General features: G+C 40.3%; 1 protein-coding gene across 6 annotated transcripts in view; it reads left to right on the forward strand.

Annotated features, from left to right (window-relative positions):
• The window catches only part of Rab28 (RAB28, member RAS oncogene family), a 209,072-nt gene that overhangs the window by 82,696 nt on the left and 106,105 nt on the right, over nucleotides 1-20,271 (forward strand). The window contains exons 7-8 of one of the 6 annotated variants that reach the window (XM_036200447.1): nucleotides 2,255-2,349; nucleotides 3,486-3,545. The exons of 4 other annotated variants lie outside the window; for them this stretch is intronic. In XM_036200447.1, coding sequence (XP_036056340.1) covers nucleotides 2,255-2,344 — 90 coding nt within the window. In that variant the 3' untranslated portion in view covers nucleotides 2,345-2,349; nucleotides 3,486-3,545. Of the gene's footprint in view, nucleotides 1-2,254; nucleotides 2,350-3,485; nucleotides 4,384-20,271 lie in introns of those variants that run through there. One more of the 6 variants, XM_036200446.1, reaches the window with a different exon arrangement.

A 20,271-nucleotide genomic window follows, 5' to 3' on the forward strand; every position in this document is an offset into this window, starting at 1 on the left:
ATCATTAGTGTTTACTATATGAAAATTACTGTTTTATAATATGCTATATCCATGTATCATATGGTAATCATGTTCTTTATATTAATAAAAAATTTAAGGGGCTGGGAATGTGTGAGGCCCTTGGTATGGTCCCCAGTGTGACAAAATAATTGTTTTTAAAGTTCATACATCTGTTTCTATGTTAGACTTCTATAGCACAAAAGTGGAGATCACCTGTCATTTGTGTAAATGTCTACAATTCCTAGACTAGTGGTTGGTTTTTAAATACGTAATAGTAGCAAGTGTTTTAGCTTTCAGTGTGTTCGTCTCATCATCTGTAATGGTATTATCTGGGTTAAGATGCAGCTGTGTAACTAACAAGATCTAACTTTAACACTCTCCAAAGAGTCCATGTATATTCTTTTTACTTTTGACCCTTGGTTCAGGTTGCTTTCTTTCTCAAGCTCTTGATTGGCCACACTTCTATGTCTAGCATACCCTGCAAATGCTCTTTGAGGAGATAGGGTAAAGCTGCTGTTCACTTGTGGCTCCTTTCCTTCTAGGGTCACTTCATTATTTCCCTCCATTGACCAAAAGCAGAGAGAAATGGAATTGCGTTATCACTCCAAAAATAGATGCTGGGATTTTGTAGATAATATTTTTCTTAAAAACATTAAAATTTGTTAAATAAGTTATATATTGTGAATCCCCCTACTGTGAAGTTTATGATATGGAAATGATATTTTTCTACTCTCAATAAGCAAAGCTTTGAATCTGCAAACCCTTTACTGCAGCTTCAGGTTTAGAAATGTAGCACTTAGCTTCATGTCCAACAGTCAAGACCTCAAGGAAAACTTACTTGTGAATTATTAATTAATTTGACAAAATGGATGATAAAAGCTAGTCATTTACATTAGTTAGTTCTTTGACCCCAATGTCTTACAACAGGTCAGTAACCTGGCTATAGTTATAAGTGGGGCTTAAAACAGTGTTTTGTTTGATCAATGACTTATTTGTTGGTGATGAAAATCCCTTGTCTTCATTGTAATCCATAGTTTGTCATGAATCAATTAGGTTGAGGGAGTCAGATTATAGCATACCTTGCACTGATGTACTGTTACTTGTACCTCATCTGTCAGTTGGCAATGCTTCTGTTGGCAGCATCAGACCAAGTGCCTGGGAAGTGAAGAATCTTGTCCAGAAGTTAATACTGCCCACTAGAAAACTAATTACCTTCACACCTTTGTATAATACAGAGTCCTGCTCATTTACTCTCAAGTGTTCATCAAATCTTTATTAAGAAATGTCTTCACAAACAGCCACTCCAGTTAATGTGTTTTCATATAAGAAGTTAGGAAGGGAGAACCTTCTGAAATGAGGTCCATGCAGTCATGCAGAGTACTCCTGGTTTCAGATATGAAGATATGAGGAGCTTATTCCTTCTCTCTACATAGTTATCCCATCGAGTCCCATCTCGAAGGAGAGAACATCTATCGTGTAGTACCGTGCTTTTGTTTAGTTAGCAAAACTCTCGAAAGAAACAGTTGTACTTTAATATTATATTTCATGATTTTTTTTACATGGCTCACAACTGCATTTGAAGTTATTTCTATATGAAATTTGGAAATATGGGGTCAGGAAGAGTGGGAAGTAAGCAGCAGAGGACACCCTGGGAGAGTAATAAGTATAAATATGAAAGCTGTAAAGGGCATGTATCAACCTCTGATTTTTGAAAGAACAGAGTTTCCGTACTCCTTTGTGTCCCCAGAGCATTTCTCTCACTATCAAAGCACTTAATTTGTGTGACAACTGGTTGTGTGGTCTTTGCCCACTAGGTCTATAATAACATGTAAATAAATCTTTCAGGTGGTTTACTTAGGCACTCCTAGCACACAGTGACTAACAAAGTAGAGCATCAGTAATGTTTGTCAAAGGAAATGAAGAAACACTTCCATTTCACTTTAGCATAGACAGGTCCTATAATTAATTGTAGTCCTCTTTAATACCGAGAAGTCCAAGGGGCTTCTATTTCAGTGGCTGAACAGAATTATAAAGAGTAATGCTTATTGGAGCTCTCCTACTTTTCTTTCCTTTTATGTGTAAACATCCAGCTGATTCTTTTGTGACATGTTTAAATTCATGTGTTAATTTTCTTTTTTTTAATTTTGTTTTTCCCTTCTATTGTCAGTCATTAAACATGCTTTTCATTTTGTGTTTCTCCTTTTCTCTTTTTTTCTTTCTCCTTCATCTTGTTTATGTTGTACGGAATTGACAGCATATTGTCAGGGCAGAAATAGTCAAGTACCCGGAAGAAGATAATCAACACCTCAACTCTTCTCAGAGTAGAGTCTGTTCAGTACAATAGTGCAGGTACTTATGGGTGAATTACTGCATTTTGGGGAGTGGGGTAGGGGCTAGTTATGTTATTCTGTTCTTCCTTATGAAAGAACACTATAAATAAAATGACCTAAGTCATGGTTTAGAATTTTGAAAAGTTGGTCCTTTGCCAGGAAACTTACAAGTTAAAAAAGAAATTGAGAACAAATTAAAGTACCACTTCAATTACTTCCAAACACATTGATCTTTATGGGTGTTTATCACACACGCAGTGCAGAGGATTGAAGTTGATTATTTCATTAGTAATTCTTATACCATTTTCTCCCCTGAAATAGATGGCATTTGAAAGGTTATTTTAAATTACTTTAAAATAAGGCTTGAACTGCCCTTCTCTGTTTGTGTGCATAGACTTAGTAAAATCTGAAATCAATAGAGGGTTTGTTTTAATTTCAATTTTTGCTGAGAGACGAATATTAGTCATTTTGCTAAATTCATTGTTTTAGACTGAGTATGAGATGGAAGGAAAAGTGAAAGTATCTCTTGGTTTAAATGGATTTATATACATGGATATGAGGTGATTTTCTAAATTTCTCACTATGTCATATTTTATTAGAGTCATTATGCATAACCTATAGTGAACTATTTGGAAGTAAGTATTTTGAGAGGAATGTTTTGAAAACTGGAAATGTTTTTAACGGTGGGGTTGCTCAGGATACTTCTGCTCTATATGTGGGTCCTTTAAAACACATCTCTTTTTCTACCTCACAAAGTGTAATTATCATGAAAGACTAAAAAGTAATGAAAATCTTAGAAATGCTGATGTCTTATCTGTTTACTAAATATGCATGAAAGATTTTAACTTTAACTAAATTAAAAGCAAGATTTAAATCATATTGATTTGTGAATTTTTAATATGACTTGTGATAGCCTCAGTTAATGCTAAGAAAACTAGGGGTGACTTATAACTGAATCGCTTCCTTAAAAAGAAAAATGAATGCAAATAAGAAAACCCTAAACCTGGCTATTTATTAGTTCTGACCAATTGTTTTTAATACCCAACTCCTGTTTCATCTATGATTTTTGTTATTAGAAGTTCGTCAGAGCTCAGAAAATAATAGATATTCAGGAGCTTTTTCTGATGTCCTGATATCTCTTTTCTTTCATGGCAGAGGGTGGTGAAGGCAGATATTGTAAACTACAACCAGGAGCCCATGTCAAGAACTGTTAACCCACCTCGGAGTTCCATGTGTGCAGTTCAGTGAGCACACACTGTATTAATAGTTTTGGCTGTTCTTCCCTAGGACTGAGCCCAGTCTGTGTAGGAGCATGTTTTTATCAGTGACCATTTCTATAGTCAACTCACACTTTCCTCCTGCTCCACTTCTTCATCCTTAAGTTGCCCCACAATAGTGGGCAGCTCCCTGGACTGGAAGGAATTCAGCTTCGGGACCACACATTTTGAAATCTGAATGGAGAGTCAATTCTCTGGACTGAGACTACCTCCTCGCTCCAGAAGAACCATGTTGCTTCTTTACGTCCTCACTACTTTTCCCCTAAATATAAAAAAGTTTACCCAGATAAGAAGATTCTCCAAGCTTTGATCATCATTTTCTATCTGAACGCACGTATGTGAAAGTGTACTTCAGAGCACTGATGGTGAAGCAGTTACTCAAGAAAGTGTTCCTTTGCTGGCTAGTAAGAGTACAACATACAGAGCTGCATTTAATTGAAAGTGAGTGCTTCACATGAGGCTGTAATAGAAATATTTTTTTCATTTTTAAAAGGAGCCTAACTTGTTTATATTGTAGTTTATAACTCACAAATAGTGAGTATTTGATATTGTATTTTTATTATTGTATCATGGTCATTGCATATTTTATAATATTTGGCTTAGATGGCTTTATGAATTTTGATAAATGGTTCAGCTAATCCTCCACACGGATCTCCTACAGACTTCATGAGAGTGCTTCCAGATGAGTCATGACATCCTTGGATCATTGTGGATCGATCACACTGTACCTGATGTTCAGATGTTTTTCTCTCATAAATAAATTTATTTAAATTACATTTTCTGGAATTTTCATTCATCCACCTTCCTTTTTGTTACAGTAAAACAAAGTAGATTTGAACATGTGGGTAGCAATCCTGTGAAGTCTAGTGTGTAGTCAGTCGTCTAAGAGTTCCTAGTTTATTTTGTTGGGCTGTTTATAGTCCTGAGCCCACAGTCTGCCATTTCTGGGGCTCAGTAAGCTGTAGCCCATTTTTCTACCTGGCTCATGCCACCGTTGTCTCTGTGCACATAAAACTGAGGATTCATTCCTATCTGTTGGTTCATAAGTCTACTCACTGCCAGGAATCCTCCCTTCCCCTCTTGTCCTTCCTCTCCCCCACCCCCTTTCTTCCCCTCTCCCTTCTCCCCCAGTGTCTGCTACCTGCTCTGTCTTGGTCATAATTGTGCAGTGTTTTGTGCTAAGATCCAGTTCAGAGCACATACTTGCTACTGAAGTAGGAATAAACCATTCCCCACAGAAACATAAAGCTTGCCTCAACTCCACAGCTAAAAACTTAACAGCAGTACCTCTAGGATGGTTCCTTCCCCTTCCTGTCCTGCACCTCAAGGAATAACTTTATATATCTCTGTGAGTCTCCTATTGTTTTTATAAGCCACGAGAGTACTCAGTAAAGGACAGCTTTGGATTCGTCTTCCTCATGTCCTTCAGTATAAGCAAATGTCCCATCTCTGGAGACTTGCTACCAGTGTGTGCAGAAACTTTGGACACCTAAGTTTAGAGCTGTTAGAGATTTTAGGAAAGTTCATATCCTGTATCTCTAAGGAAACTAAATTGAGGAAAGAAAAGGTATTTGTTCAAGATGATGGAATGTGGGGCCTAGATCTGGTGAAACATCTGTGTCTACCTCTGACTGTACTGATTAGGTTGCTATTTCAATTTTTTAAAATAATTTAATACTCCTTTAAGCCCTTCAAGGTGATAAGCCCTTTATTCTTGTCCAGCTTGCTATTTCTGTCAGCATATGCCTAATGTTTGTGGGTAAGGGGGTTTAAGAGAAGAAAAAGTTGAATAAATGATATCTGAACCCTCAAGGATTTTTGGGGACTCTTAGGAGATATATTTGTTGGTGGTGCTGCTCTAAATGCTATGGTTGATTGAAGCCCATGGCTGAACTAAATTTGCCAAGGCTTCACCTTCAGTTAAGGGATAAGCCGTACCTCTTTGGCCCTTTGTGCTGTTTTTTAAATGTGTATGGAAACTTAAAGACATTCAGAAGTTTTTAATTTTCCATGTGCACTGTGAACATCTAAGGACAGCAATCAGAAAGGTCTGTGGTACAGAGAAAATTCTGTAGTTGTGTGTTTATAAAGTCTGAACTGACCATGAATAAGCAGGGAGAGGGGAGAGAAGGGCCTTTGTAGGCTTGCTCGGTCATGGAGGATTCCAGGACTTGTCACATGAACTGTTTTATTTTTATATCAATTGATGAGAGAAGAAGCATCTCCCTTCATGAAGGAAATTGGAGCTGAGTGTGAGTATCCTTGGTAAGCGGCAGAGCCAAGAGCCATACAAAATGTTTTTGACTGAGAACAATTACATGATACTGATGCTTGCTTGCTTTATATTTGTGGGAACTTAGCAGGGTGGTGTGTAAGTGGTTTTTTTTTTTTTTTTTTTTTTTTGAGAAGTGGTGATTGTCCTGTGAGGCTCTATCCACTTTCTCTATACTAAGCAGCAGCACATGTCTTGACCACTAAGATGAAGATACATTAGCCCCCTTTTCCCTTGCATCTTCAGCTCCATTGGTTTTTTTATATGTCACTTAAGTGTAACCAGTGACCAGGAATTGAGACCCCAGTACAAGTAAAGCAAACACAAACTGCATGCAGAACAGCACAGAGGATGCAGGTTTCTGAATTCTGCATTACCAAATTTCCTTACATCTTGAGGGTTATTTATGAAACAATAATATAGAATCCATGCTATTTTACTTTTGAATGTTAACCTCTCCTGTCTACAGTTTTTAATTTAAGAAATTATAAGTTTTACCATCTAGTTTTTAGACACTTTGTCTCTTGAAGGAGCATGCTATAATGTTTCAAACACATTGTGGTCACAGTCACTTCTGTTGCTTATTGAACTTTTGAAAAACACAAACGTCTTTCGCCAGAACTGGTCATTGGATGCTGCCCCTCAAGTGTACCCTCTATTATGTGCGGCAAACCACTCAGGAGTGGTTTTTGGAGTGGTCTGAAGAATTCCTGTGACTGCCTTATTATTCTGGGAGGAGGTAAGCCAGGGCCTTTTAGAGTTGATCCCTGAAACAGTGATAGAGCATGATAAAATAAAACAATGTTTAAATGTTTGTGATGTTTAAAATAGAAAAGGGTTTTCCCATAACCTATGCTAATATGGGCTGTAATGCTGGATGTCCTAAACACGTTTCAAGATTCAAGGAAAGAGAAATGTAGGCCTGCCATCAGCAGCCATAATTCTTCCATACTTGGTGGAGTTCCCCCTTTTCAGCCACTCTTAGTTCTAGAAACTTCATTACCTTAAACCCATTAGGATATAGATTCCATTTGTATTGGTGGTTGGCTCAGAGATCAACTGATAACTCCTATCAGCACTAATAAGACAAGGGGATGTTTGCTGAGCTTTCTGAAATAGAAGAAGAAGAAAAAAAAAAAAAACAACAAAAATCTAAACCAACCAACCAACCAACCAAATAAACAAACAGAAAAACCTGAGGTTTCAGAAGACTCTACCTAGCCAGTGGAGTAGGATGGAAAAGAATGTATGTAGCTCTGAGGTACATTTGCAGCCTTCTTGAGATCACAAAGGGAATGCCTGCACGAGGAAAGGAGTGTGGCTCACTGTATAAAAGCAGGATGAGGGATGGTCAGCAATAATGCATCCTGGGATCAAGCTGTGCCTTGAGCTGTTTAAGAGTATTTGTCAATTTTCCTTTATCATTTGTTCTAATGTTTATTTCTTTTAAAACAATTTTTTTTTCTTGTATAAGCAGATGGTCTGTACTAGAGGTCGTTGCTTGGGTTCCCAGACAGACATGAAGCTAGATCTTTATTTTGCCCCTCAGACCTAAGTACATGCATAATATATCAAGGTATAAACCCATTATTATGATAAGCTGTCCCTTACCAAGAAGTATGGTTAAAAACAGGGTTTAGATAGGCACAACAGGACCAATAGCATAGCACAGTTATCATAAAGAATCAGTGTAACCTTAGGCTGCATTCACAGTCTGAGCACTTGGATAGTCTGGAGTCAGCAGGTCAGTAGGGCTTGGGGTTCTGCATTTATATTAAACTCTTAAGTGAGGCTTATGATGCTGTGTTTTGAATTGTAATTTGATTTGCCAGAGATTAGCTTGTGCCTACAGTTTATCCCCTTATAAATACTTCTTCTTTAAGAGGAGAACAGCACATTCCAAGTAAGGTCAGGGGATTTGACGACATATGAAATAGTTAAAAGAAGACTATGCTTACCTAGTATGGAAGGAGAAGGCCAGAATGAGAGGGCCAAGATAGTGGTCTTCAGATAGATTAGAATGGGCTCTAGGAGTAGAGTGTTATACTTCCAGAAAGAGGAAAAGTGGGACAAAGTGGAGAAGAGTGAGCCTGGCCTAGGAAAGAACTTTCAAATGTTTGCTTCCCCAAAATGGAAGTCTTACTTTATGTGTTGTTGCATTCTATTGCAGTGTTGTGACAAATGAATGAGAAATACTAAAGAGTTTAAGACAATGAGGAGTGGTAGTGATGAGTCATTAATAAAGGCCTTCTAATCCAGTTTAAAAAGTTATTTTGGCCAACTAAAAGCTACGTGTGAATAAGGCCTTTCCTGGCACACATGGATCCTTCATACAAGGCAGATAACACACATTCCTTTTTCAGGCCATTTTACTTTCATCTCTTGGGGAACCTTTTTACTGCTTTATTGGAACAAGACATTTTTCTGTCCTGGAGGGCCAGTGAAGTATCTGCAACACTGATGCTGTGCATGGATGGTGGCCTGATGGGTAGCCTAGACCAAACCTCTGCAGATCAGGTTGCAGCCCTCTGCCTGTAAGCTTCAGACTTTGACTGTAATGCTCGTGACATTAGCAAAAATTACTTGTCAAACTTTGTCAAAAAGCAAAATGTTCAGGCTGGAGCTGGGTACATAGGGCACACAGACAGGTGTCTGCCTCAAGGAACTCCTGGGCTAGAAGAGGAATCGTGTGGACTAGAATGGCCTTCTGTCATCCTGGATTTCCTGAGACTCCATTCACAGGAAATATGGCACATGGACCATGTATAGCAAGAGAGTTCACCTGAATAGGGGAAAGGGTGAGGAGGGGGAAAAAGGGATGGCCGCCTGAGAATGACAGCCCCTTCCCACACCCTTTCCCTGGGTGTGTACTGACAGTCTTGTGCACTGAGCTTAGACCCTCACACTTGTGTTCTTTCTAGTCCTACAATGGACCAGCTTTCTGGGCTAGTGAGTTAGAAAGTGAGAAAAGGCAGACTGCCTCTCCGGTACCAGGTGGTTTCATTACTCTCACACTGCACACGGAAGTAGAACCATCTGTACACAGTGTGGGAGGAACAGGTCACCAGACTGCTCATATACCAGCACATTTAGCTACTCTTGGCTTTTCCTCTGGACTGCCCCTTTTAATCAACCATTTTCTTACACTAGCCCTGCCTTTTGTTCTCATTTCTGTGCCCTGACTTACCCAAATTTGCCTTCCAAATTAGTCAATGGCACAGTAATGGACTGGGTTGCTTCTTTGTGCTGGGTTCGAGGCAGGTATGGTGGTATAAGAAGTTGCCAAAAAGTTGAGCAAATGGAAGTGTTTCCTTACTTCTTTCACAACCAGTTGGTGGAACCCACTTTGATTTGGCATTGTCTTTCTAGGCCAACCTTCAGACAGCTGAAGAGGTAGGAAGGCAGAATGGAGGGACTGAAAATGTACCAAGTAGGTATAATACACCAGGTGCCAAACTAGATACACACAGTTTTTATAATAGCCAACCTCTACTGTTCACTCCTGCCATACACTTCATCTGGGCCCTCTGATGTAGTCCTAGCCTTAGGCTGCAGTGAGATTCCAGATTCTTAAGTTTTATAGACCAGGAAGTTGTGAACTAGAGGAGAGAAATATCTCGTCCAAGGTCACTCCACCAGCAGGAGGCAAGAGTGGGATTTGAACTTACCTCTCCTGACACAAGCATCTGCCCTATCTAACAGTACTCATGCTTATTCAGGTTCCATGTTTAGCATCTACATTTCCAGGGAAAGGAAGCTAGAATGAGATTTCTTTTAAGTTTTTGGAGCCAAAATAATTTTAAGGCTGGAAAAAAATGTAAACTTACATTTTCAGCAGACCAGAGATGATAAAGTATGTGTTTGTCAAATAAAATTCTTTACTGTGATAAAGTAAATCATTCTTTGGCCTTGTAAAAAATTAGGCCTCACTTGGTTTTCACTTGGGCCTTTGCTAATATTTCTGTTATCTCCATTAGGGATTACCATGACAAATGCCTTTTATTCGCTTCGTTAAGCACTTGGGTGAATGTGTGAACACACAGAGCTTCATAAGTCACAAGGAAATGAAACAACAGGGCCTTCTGGAAATAGTTTGAGAGCCTGACAGACTAGGACTAGCATCTGGCTCTTCCACTTAGGAACTACATCACTCTCGGTAAGATTTCTCAGCTTCTCTAGACTTCAGTTTCCTAATATGTAAGATGTGGGCATCACTATTTATCTCTAGGTGATTTTAAAAATGAGATGAGAAGGCATTCTGTAGCACTCTACAAAGTTCCCCGGTATGGGGTAAGTGTTCACTATATGTTTTGATAAGTTGTATATAGCTCTCAAAGGGTGCCTAATAGCTGCTTACTGACCATGCTGTTCAACTCATGGTAGGTAGAAACATTGAAGAGAAGATATAGGAAGGAGCCAGGACATACTCCTCTACTTTAGCCCCCTTAGCTCTCTCTACACAAGCCTGTCTAGAACACTTTATGTTTCAACATAGTTGAGATCATGGAGGTGAGAGCAGCTGACACAGATGAAGACATAGCACATGTAGTTAATTTTACTGGGGGACAGATTTTTCAAGTTCAAATATGAAAATGTGATTGGCCTGTCATGGGGTGGTTATGATACTTTCTCTTAGTGGTGAAATTCCTCAATGTTTGGAGCTGTTTGGAAATGGGCCCAGGCAGGGCTGGGTAGGAGATTTTTTTTATTTCTACTTAGGACAGAGTGAGTTCTGTGTGAATTGCAGGGTGGACAGAGTACCCAAATCCCATTCTTAACTGCTTAATGGAAGTTCTCGGCATGGCCAGCCTCCTCCCCATCAACCCCATGGCCTCTTTATCTGCCTACTGTCCAGGAAAAGAGTCAAGTGTAAACTAACCATTCATGTAAATGGGCTGTCAGGTTACTGAACCAATATGTTATGGTTAATCTGTTAAAACAGCAAGGTCTCTGAATTTGTAAACAGTCCTTGATAAGCTCCTTATAGCATATACAACCTAAGAAAATGAATGGCACCCACCACCTGTCCTGGAATCCCTACCTACCACCCCCACTGCTTGTCCAGATGACCTTTCCATTGAGTTCAGCCCACCCCCTACCCCTCCCAACTCATGTGGCACCACCTGACCTCAGCTATGTGCTGCTTGTAGGGTGGGGGTGGGGGTCAGAGATTCCACAGAAGTGCAAAGAGGCCTCCAGCTTTAAAAGGCTTAGAGAACAGGGGTGGGGGGTGGAGGGGTTTGTGGAGACATACCAGGAAACTGTTGGGAGCTTTGTAAGAAGCCAGTTCATCCAGTATTTTCTGTCCTGTCCTCACCAGTATCACAGACATCATCCCCATTGTCTTATCTTTCTTTCCCTCAGTCCTTGGTGTTAGTACCTTACCACAGAGATGTCTTATTTCCCCGGGCAAAAGGCTCTCAGGTCAGCAGCTAATCGAATTATGAGGTTGGAGGGAAGGTCCCATCACATGTTAATTTGATGGATGGGAGAAAGATTTCAGGGAAGAGAAAAGGCTATCAGAATCAGATTCTTGGCCAAGTTAACATAGAAGATTCATTGCCTATGGAAAACATGGTGACTATGAAGTCTGTCCTTTTTTACCTTTAGTTTTTAGAATCTTTTAAAGACAAATCCAGTAAAACAAATAAAAATATTCAAAGCCAGCCTGGTCTACTGAGCAAGTTCTAGGATGGCCAGGGGTACACAGAGAAACCCTTTATCCAAAAACAATATACATATATACATACATATGTGTGTGTGTGTGTGTGTGTGTGTGTGTGTATGTATGTATGTATGCATGCATGCATGTATGTATGTATGTATGTATGTATAATGTTGGAAACAACCACAGAAATCCCTCTACCTTGACAGGAGGATGGGTTTTCTAATACTTTTGCTCTAAAACTTTCATGAAGCTTCCTTTAAAAATAATTGTTTGTCACCTTTCAAACTTTTCATTTGATGTTACTTTATCATGTCTTCTTTTTTTTTTGTGTGTGTGATGGTTTTCTTTGGTAAACATGTCAAAATTACATACTCTTTCTGACATTTTCTCACACAGTTGGTTTTCCTAGCTCTGTATTAAGTGGTTCAGTGTCTGCCCTCAACATTGACAAGTCAGTCTTCATGCCTGCTGTGCTATCAGTCTCAGCTGCTGTTTATCACTCACGTGTCTCAGGCCATTCTCTCTGCTGTCTTCTGCCCATGCACCTCCTATGGGATCTTAGAGGAGACAGTCCCATCTCCCTTGTGTTTTCAGTCATATTATATGCATTTCCTTCTCTGAAGCTCTTCACTTTGAGTGCTCCTAACTTCTCTCTGTATTGACTCTCATGATCACAAGGAGTTCCGAGTTCCATTTCCTCCAACTCCCTAAAGCAGCTCTTGCAAGAGTCACACAGGACCCTTGATGCCTTTCTCGGTGTGTGTCAGACTTGGTATCTCCATACTATAGTGGACCCATGTCCTAGGTCACTTGTCATTTATCTACAGTATTTGTTTCTTCAGCTCATAACTCCTTGCACCTGTCTCTCTTACCCACTCCTTCCATGTTGGTTCTCAAAAGGTTGCTCTTGTTGGCTGAACTAGCTGGTTTTGTGTGTCAACTTGGCACAAGCTAGAGTTGTCAGAGAAGGAAGGAGACTCAGTTAAGGAAATACCTCCATGAGATCAAACTATAAGCCATTTTCTCAATTAGTGATCATTGGAAGAGGATCCAGCCCATGATGAGTGGTGCCATTCCTGGACTAGTGGTCCTTGGTTGTATAAGAAAGCAGGCTGAGTAAGCCAGGGGAAGCAAGCCATTAAGCAGCTCCCCTCCATGGCTTTTGCATCAACTTCTGCCTCCAGATTCCAACCCTGCCTGAGTTCCTGTCCCGACTTCCTCCAATGATGGACTATGATCTGAAAGTATAAGCCAAATAAATCCTTTCCTCCCCAGTTTGTATTTGGTCATGGTGTTTTGTTGCAGCAATAGAAACCCTAACTAAGACATTGCTTCTCTTCTCATTCAAGATAGTCACTATTTCTTTGGTTTTTCATTCTGGCCTTAGCCACTCTCATTGCATCTATTAGTCAAGGTTTTTTAGATAGCAAAGTATGGATGGAGGTATAAAGAGACAAGAGACTTACGGGAAATGGGATCATGTAATAATGGAGGCAGAGGATTCCCACATTATTTTGCCTTAAAGCTGAAGAGTCAAGCAAGTGAGTAGTGAAATTCAGTGCAGGGCTAAAGGTGTGAATAATTAAAGGCATAAAGTCCCAAGATCCAAAAACCAGGAGCTCTAATGTTTGTAGGCAGAAAGCGATGGATGTCCTAGCATAAGAAAAAGGAGAATCTGCCCTTCTTCAATCCATAGATTATGCCCACCCACATTGATGAGGAGTGTAGTGGTTCAAACTTCAAATCTCTTCTGGAAACATCCTTACAGAAGCATTCAGAAGTGAGGTTTTGCCAACATTCTGGGCATGTCTTAGCCTACTCATGTTGATATACAATGTTATCCCATCACACACAAAACACTGCTAACCCCCCAGTGTATTGCAAGTGTATTTCTGTCATCTACCCTCTGCTGAGATTTAGTCAGACTCCCATGCTTCTATTCCACAAACATTAAAAGCTCTTTGCAAGTTTGTTGGAGTATCTTGCTGGTGACCCTCAAGGATCACCCTGTCTCTGCTTCCCACTGTGATTACAAGTGTGCACAACACAACCCACTTTTTAAAGAAATAGAATTTTGGAAACAAACTCAGGTCCTTGGGCTTGCAAGGCAACAATCTCCCCATCCTCTGTCCATAGTACTTCCAGCTCTGGCATTGGTTTCTCCCCATTCTTTATCCTCATCTTCTGCATAAGCTTTTCCAAAAAGCTCTTCATTGATCTCCACAAATGTGCCTATATTATCCCATGAATATAACTTAGGATGGTTCCATTGCATGTGGCATTGAGTATGGTGTTCAACTACCCTCTGCCTCTTGCCCTTGCTTACTTTGGTATTATTCTGCTTCTCTGGGACTTACAACTTAAGTTTCATAACTGAAGTGTAACCTCCCATCCTTCCCCTGTTTGGAATACCTCACCTTATTTCCTTGCACATGTCCATTTCCCTTTAAACCTAACCTCATATCTCACCCATTGTTGAAAGCATTGCCTTATCATCCCAGGTTCTTTGGGAGCCTAGCAGCTGGTACATGTATTTTCTCCTAGACAAGACCCATTGTTTGTTTGTTTACATGTCTTTCTGCCTTAGGAATTCAAATAAATGCTGAATAAATTAATAAAAACACTATCCATAAGGCTTATTATTCTCTCTTATTGTCCACTCCAATTCAGAATATTTTGTAGGGTTTCCTATTGGAAAGCCAAGGGAGAAATGTGTTTACAGGGTTTTCCAATTGGACAGAGTATTGGAATTTCACCTCTGACCTCTCATCTCGGCACCAACTTCGAGACCACAGCAAAGCTCCCAGAATTTCAAGGCACTGGACATACTTTCTGCCCAACAGATTAATTTTAGAGTCATTGAAATTCTGCCAAGTCTGGGGGGAATGATTTGGAAGCCAGGCCGACAGCCAGCAAAGGAGGAAATTGCTCTCTGTCTATTTCAAGATGAGAGAATTGTAACCACGGTGCCTCCCCCAGTGATGCTGTTAAAAAAATAAATTTAATACGTTTATGAAATCTAATCTTCTAACCATAAGTGTTTCAGGGTTGGCTTTTGATGTGTAGAGAAAGCAGCCTGATACCAGTGTGTTTGGTATATTTGGAGAGGGTGTTGCCTTACACATAAGCAGAGCAGTGGGTCCCTGACTCTTTGGAAGAGTCGTCCTTGTGTAAATAACTCCACAAATATTTAGTCACTGCCTACCATGCTCAAAACACGTGCTGCAGGAGTTTAAACACATATTTCCAGGTGAGAGGAGGGGGTGCTCAGGTCCTATCTTAGTCTCCAACTAGGCACAAGTCATCGCATATCTCATGATTTCTTTTTCAACTGAGGAATACACTTGTGCTATTCCTGCTTAAGGAAAGTAATGAGAATTTTTTTGGGGAAAAAAAAAGTAAGAAAGAGCATGCCTTGCATAGTTCCTAGACACTTATTCAAAGGAACCACCAAGAGTATTTGGTTCTGTGTAAATATAACTTGATTTGTAAGAAGTCAAGGTCTGTATCTTACTATAAGTGCTATTACCTTAGTTAAGGAGACTGGAAAACCCACTGTAAATGGACTTGTCTAAAAAATAGAACTACCATCTGATTCAATAATCACACTATTGGAAATATATAGAAAGTAAATGAAACCACTGTTAAAAGACATCTTCCCATCCATGTTCATTGCAGCACTGTTCATAATGGTCATGAAACAGGAACTTCAGGGTCCATCAGCAGATGAATGGGTAAAGAAACTATGGTACATCTATCCATACAGTGGAATACTACTGAGTAACAAAGGATGAAATCATACCATTTGACAAGGAATGAATGTGATGGAAGCCATTATGCTGTGAAATAACCCAGCTACTTCTGTCTGTGCCTTTCTACATAGAACTTCATGACTTGACTTACATGGGGAATTTTATTTTCATTCATTCATTCATTCATTCATTCATTCATTCATTCATTTACTTAACATACCAATCACATTTCCCCTCCCTCTTCTCCTATTCCCTCCCCTCAACTTCCTTTCTATACCCCCATCCAGTCCTCAGAAAGGGTAAGGCCTCCCATGGGAGTCAACAAAGCATGGCACATCAAGTTGAGGCAGGACCAAGCTCCTCCCCCCTGAATCAAGACTGAGTGAGGCATCCTAGCATAGGGAGTAGGTTCCAAAGCCAGCTTATGTGCCAGGGATAGATCTTGGTCCCACTGTTAGAGGCCCCACAAACCAACCAAACTATACCAACTGTCACCCACATGCAGAGGGCCTAGGTTAGTCCCATGCAGGCTTCCTAGCTGTCAGTTGAGAGTCCATGAGCTCTCACAAGCTTGGGTCAGCTGTCTCTGTGGGTTTCCTCATCATGATCTTCTTGACCCCCCTTGCTCATGTAACCTCTCTTCTCTTCCACTGAACTCCCAAAGCTTGGCCCAGTGATTGGCTGTGGATCTCTGCATCTGCTCCCATCAGTTACTGGATGAAGGTTCTATGATGACAATTAGGGTAGTCACCAATCTGATTATAAGCCAGTTCAGGCACCCTCTCCACTATTGCTAGGAGTCTTAACAGGGGTCACCCTTGTGGATTCCTGGGTCACATGGGAGAATTTTAAAAGGTTGGTTTCCTAAAAGTTGAGAATAGAGTAATGGTTACCAGAGGCTGAGGAGAGAAAAGAGGAGGGTAGTGAAAGGCTGCGTTTGGATGCTAAGTTACAGTTAGGGGAAAGGTGTTCTAGTGTGCTATATGGCACAGTTGGGTGGCCATACGTAAACATGTATAGTTTAAAAAGCTACAAGAAGTTTTAATCTTTTCATTGAGGAGAAAGAACAGATGTGAGGAGTGTCTCAATAATGTATCAAAATATCCTTTGTACCTAATAAATAGGCATTCATTTCATGTCATTTAAAAATTTCCTTAACATATTTGGCTGCCATAATAGACTTTTTGGGGAAAAAATAGAGCCTTCATTAGTAATGTTTGCTATGTCCACAGCGCATGCTTTGTTTCTTCCCAAGGCTGATCTCACACCACCAAAGTGACGTTCTTGAGTGTGGAGTTGTAAAGAGATACAGAGATCCACATGGTATGAATTACAGATAGTGATGATGAGGTTGGTAAGATGAAGCATCTCCTGTGCTCAGACAAAAGAGATGCATAGACTATAGACCCAACAGTGTGAAGAGTGGTTTCTCTTGTAAACTAAGGAAGTGATGGGTGCTAACTTTTGTCTTAGTTAAGGTTTATAATGCTGTGAAGAGACACCATGACCACAGCAACTCTTATAAAGGAAAACATTTAATTGGGGGTAGCTTACAGTTTCAGAAGTTTAGTCTATTATCCTCATGATGGGACATGGTGGCATGTAGGAAGACAAGGTGCTGGAGGAGGAGCTGAGAGTTCTACATCTTGTTCCACCAGCAACAGGAATTGAACTGTGACACTAGGTATAGCTTCAGCATATATTACCCCAAAGCCCACCCCGACAGTGACATACTTCTTCCAACAAGGCCACACCTCCTAATAATCCAACCATCTATGGGCCAGGCATTCAAACACATGAGTCTGTGGGGGCCATAACTATTCAAACCACCACATTTCACTCCCTGGCCCCCATAGGCTTGTAGCCATAACATAATACAAAAATCCATTTAATCCAGCTTCAAAGATCTCCATAGTCTATAACAGTCTCAAACTTGTTTTAAACTCCAAAATTCAAATCTCTTCTGGGACTCATGCAATCTCTTAATTGTAATCCATAAAAAAAAAAAAAAAAAAGAAAGCAGATCACATACTTCTAACATATAATGGCACAGTATATATAGAACTGTTCCAAAATGGAAAAAAGGGAGGACAATAAGCAAATACTGAACCAAACCAAGATAGAAAACCAGCTGACCAAACTCTAAACCCTGCATCTCTATGTCTGATGTCAAAACTCTCTTCAGATCTCCAACTCCTTTTATCTTTGTTGACTGCAATATACCTTTTTCTCTTGAGCAGGTCCCATCCCTGTTAGCAGCTTTCCTCATCAGGTATCCCATGATTCTGGCATTTCTTAACATCTTGGAGTCTCCAAGGCAGGCTTTAACTTCACAGCTTCACACAATGGCCTCTCTGGGCCCCCATTCAGGGACACTCCTGACACATGCCTGGCCTTAGTGGCTTTCCTTAGTTATGGAGAGAGATTTCATAACCTCTTTCTTCTATCTTTGGCTCTAAAACCAGAACCACAAGGCCAAAGCTGACAATTTCTGCTGCTTGCTGTGACTGGAACCTGGCCTCCTCATTCAATTACATCTTCACCAGCTTTTCTGTTTTCAATGGGTTCCTTTACTGCCTAAACTTGGCTGCTTGGGAACTTGCTCTGTAGACCAGGCTGGTCTTGAATTTAGAGATCTGCCAGCCTCTGCCTTCTGAGTACTGGGTTTAAAGGTGTGTACCACAATACCTGGCTCTAAGCTTTTCTTTAATTCCCTTTCACAAGTTGGAAACTTAGCTAGATGGGGTCTGCCCTGAGGTTACCACTCCCTTTATTCCATTTAACATCCTGTTCTTCTTTAATCTGTTTAATCTCCTTGAACATAGGACTTGGCTCCATTCCACTTCCTGATACACATTTTCTCCTCAATCTGTACATTTTAGATTTTTACTTGCTCAGTTTGCTCTTTTTCATTATAAATCTTCATTAGAGTTACCACTAATAACCACATGACAGGGTCCATACTGGGCTATTTTGAGATTTCCTCTACCAACAGAATTAATCCAAATCTCTTCACTTTAGCCTTTGGACAAGGGCAAAAAGCAGCCACATTCATCACCATAATACCTCAAGAATGATCTCTACGCAATGTACTGAAACCTCTTGAGCCAAACCCACAGTTCAAATTACCCTAAGCACCAATGTCTTCCATGCTTCTACTAGTTTGGACCATTAAGCCCCACTTAAAGCATTTCACTGCTTTTCTAATCCAAAATCCCCAAATTCATACTTCTCTAACCAAAACATGGGTCAGGTTTATTACAGTAATAACCCACTCCTGGTACCAGCTTCTGCCTTAGGGTTTCTATTGCTGTGAAGAGATACCATGACCACAGCAATTCTTATAAAGAAAAACATTTAATCTGGGGTGGCTTACAGTTCCAGAGGTTTAGTACATTATCATTGTGACTGGACATGGTGGCATGCAGGCAGACATGGTGTAGGAGAAAGAGCTGAGAGTTCTACATCTTGATCCACAGATGGTAATAGTGATGGCACACATCTTTAATCCTAGCACTTAGGAGGAATAGGGAGGAATAGGCAGGTAGAGCTCTGTGAGTTTGAGGCCAGCCTCATCTACAGAGTGAGTTCCATGACAGCCAGGGCTGTGCCAGGGCTGTTATACAGAGAAACCCTGTCTCGAAAACAAAACAACAACAACAAAAAACAAACCCAAAAAAACAAAACAAAACAAAACAAAAACCCTGCAGGCAACAGGAAGTGAAATGAGACACTGAGTATAGTTTGAGCATATATGACCTCAAAGCCCAACCCTTACAGTCAGTGACACACTTTCTCCAACAAGTCTACACCTACTCCAACAAGACCACATCTCCTATGGGCCAAGTATTCAAACATATGAGTCTATGGGGGCCATACCTATTCAAACCACCACACTACCATTTTTTAAAAATATGACTTACTTAATTGAATGAGTATGGAGCTTAATTTTAATACTTCTATATTTAATAACTTGCCCATAAATTTTGTAAACTCTCACAATTTCTCCCAAAGCAGTAGGTATGGGAGGTCCAATAGACCCTTCTACAAAGTCCTTATATAGTGAAATAAAAACAGAAGTGTGAAAATGAGTGTGCAATGCATACTTGTATAAGTGCTCTTATTTAACACTGTCCCATGTACAGTGAATATATAAAGTAAAAATTAAAAAGAAACTGAAAAACTGATGCATGCCATTTATCTCATGTGACAAAATGTTAGTAGTGGTCAGACTCCTGCTCTGGTTTCTTGTGTATCAAGCCTCCCCAGTCCTCTGTATTGCCTCAAGATTGCAATATGGCTTTTCTCTCCCTGCCTTCACATCCACATTCCAAGCAGGAAAGGGATAAAGACAAGACTTAACTATTTATTTGGCAAAGGATACTGTATTGTCTTCCTTTGGGTGCTGAAATAACAGGCCTCTAAGAAGCAACAGTGGCAGAAAACAGTACATGTTTATTATCCAACAATTCTGTAGAGTAGCAATACAGACTCACTCTCCCTGGACTAATGTTGAGTGGTTGCAGGGCTGTGCTCCTTGGTGGAGATGCATTGAGGCAGAAGGCATCTTGCTCTCATGAACCTCTATAGAGACTGCCTACATTCTTGGCCCTGGAAACTCTTGCAGCTGCACAGGCAACAGGGGATGGTTGAACCCATGTACCATCACTGCATTTCTGCCTTCCTGCCATCTCCTCCTTCTCAGTGTACTTAGATCATACTGAGGCCACCTAGGGAATCCAGTCTAATCTCCTCCTCTCTAGATCCCCTACTCATTCCCTTCTGTGAGTCTCCTTTGCCAAAGATGTGAACTGTTGTGAGATTTATGAGTAGAGTTATGCCAGCACAGACCATCCTTGGTGGCATGGAGGGCGGGGCAATCAAGTTTGAGCATTTGGAACAATCTAGTGGGTGTAGGTATATCAGAAGAGAGAAATAGTAATGTGGTTATTCACTACTAGGAAATAAATGC

Source organism: Onychomys torridus, chromosome 10 (assembly GCF_903995425.1).
Source record: "Onychomys torridus chromosome 10, mOncTor1.1, whole genome shotgun sequence".
NCBI lineage: Eukaryota > Metazoa > Chordata > Mammalia > Rodentia > Cricetidae > Onychomys > Onychomys torridus.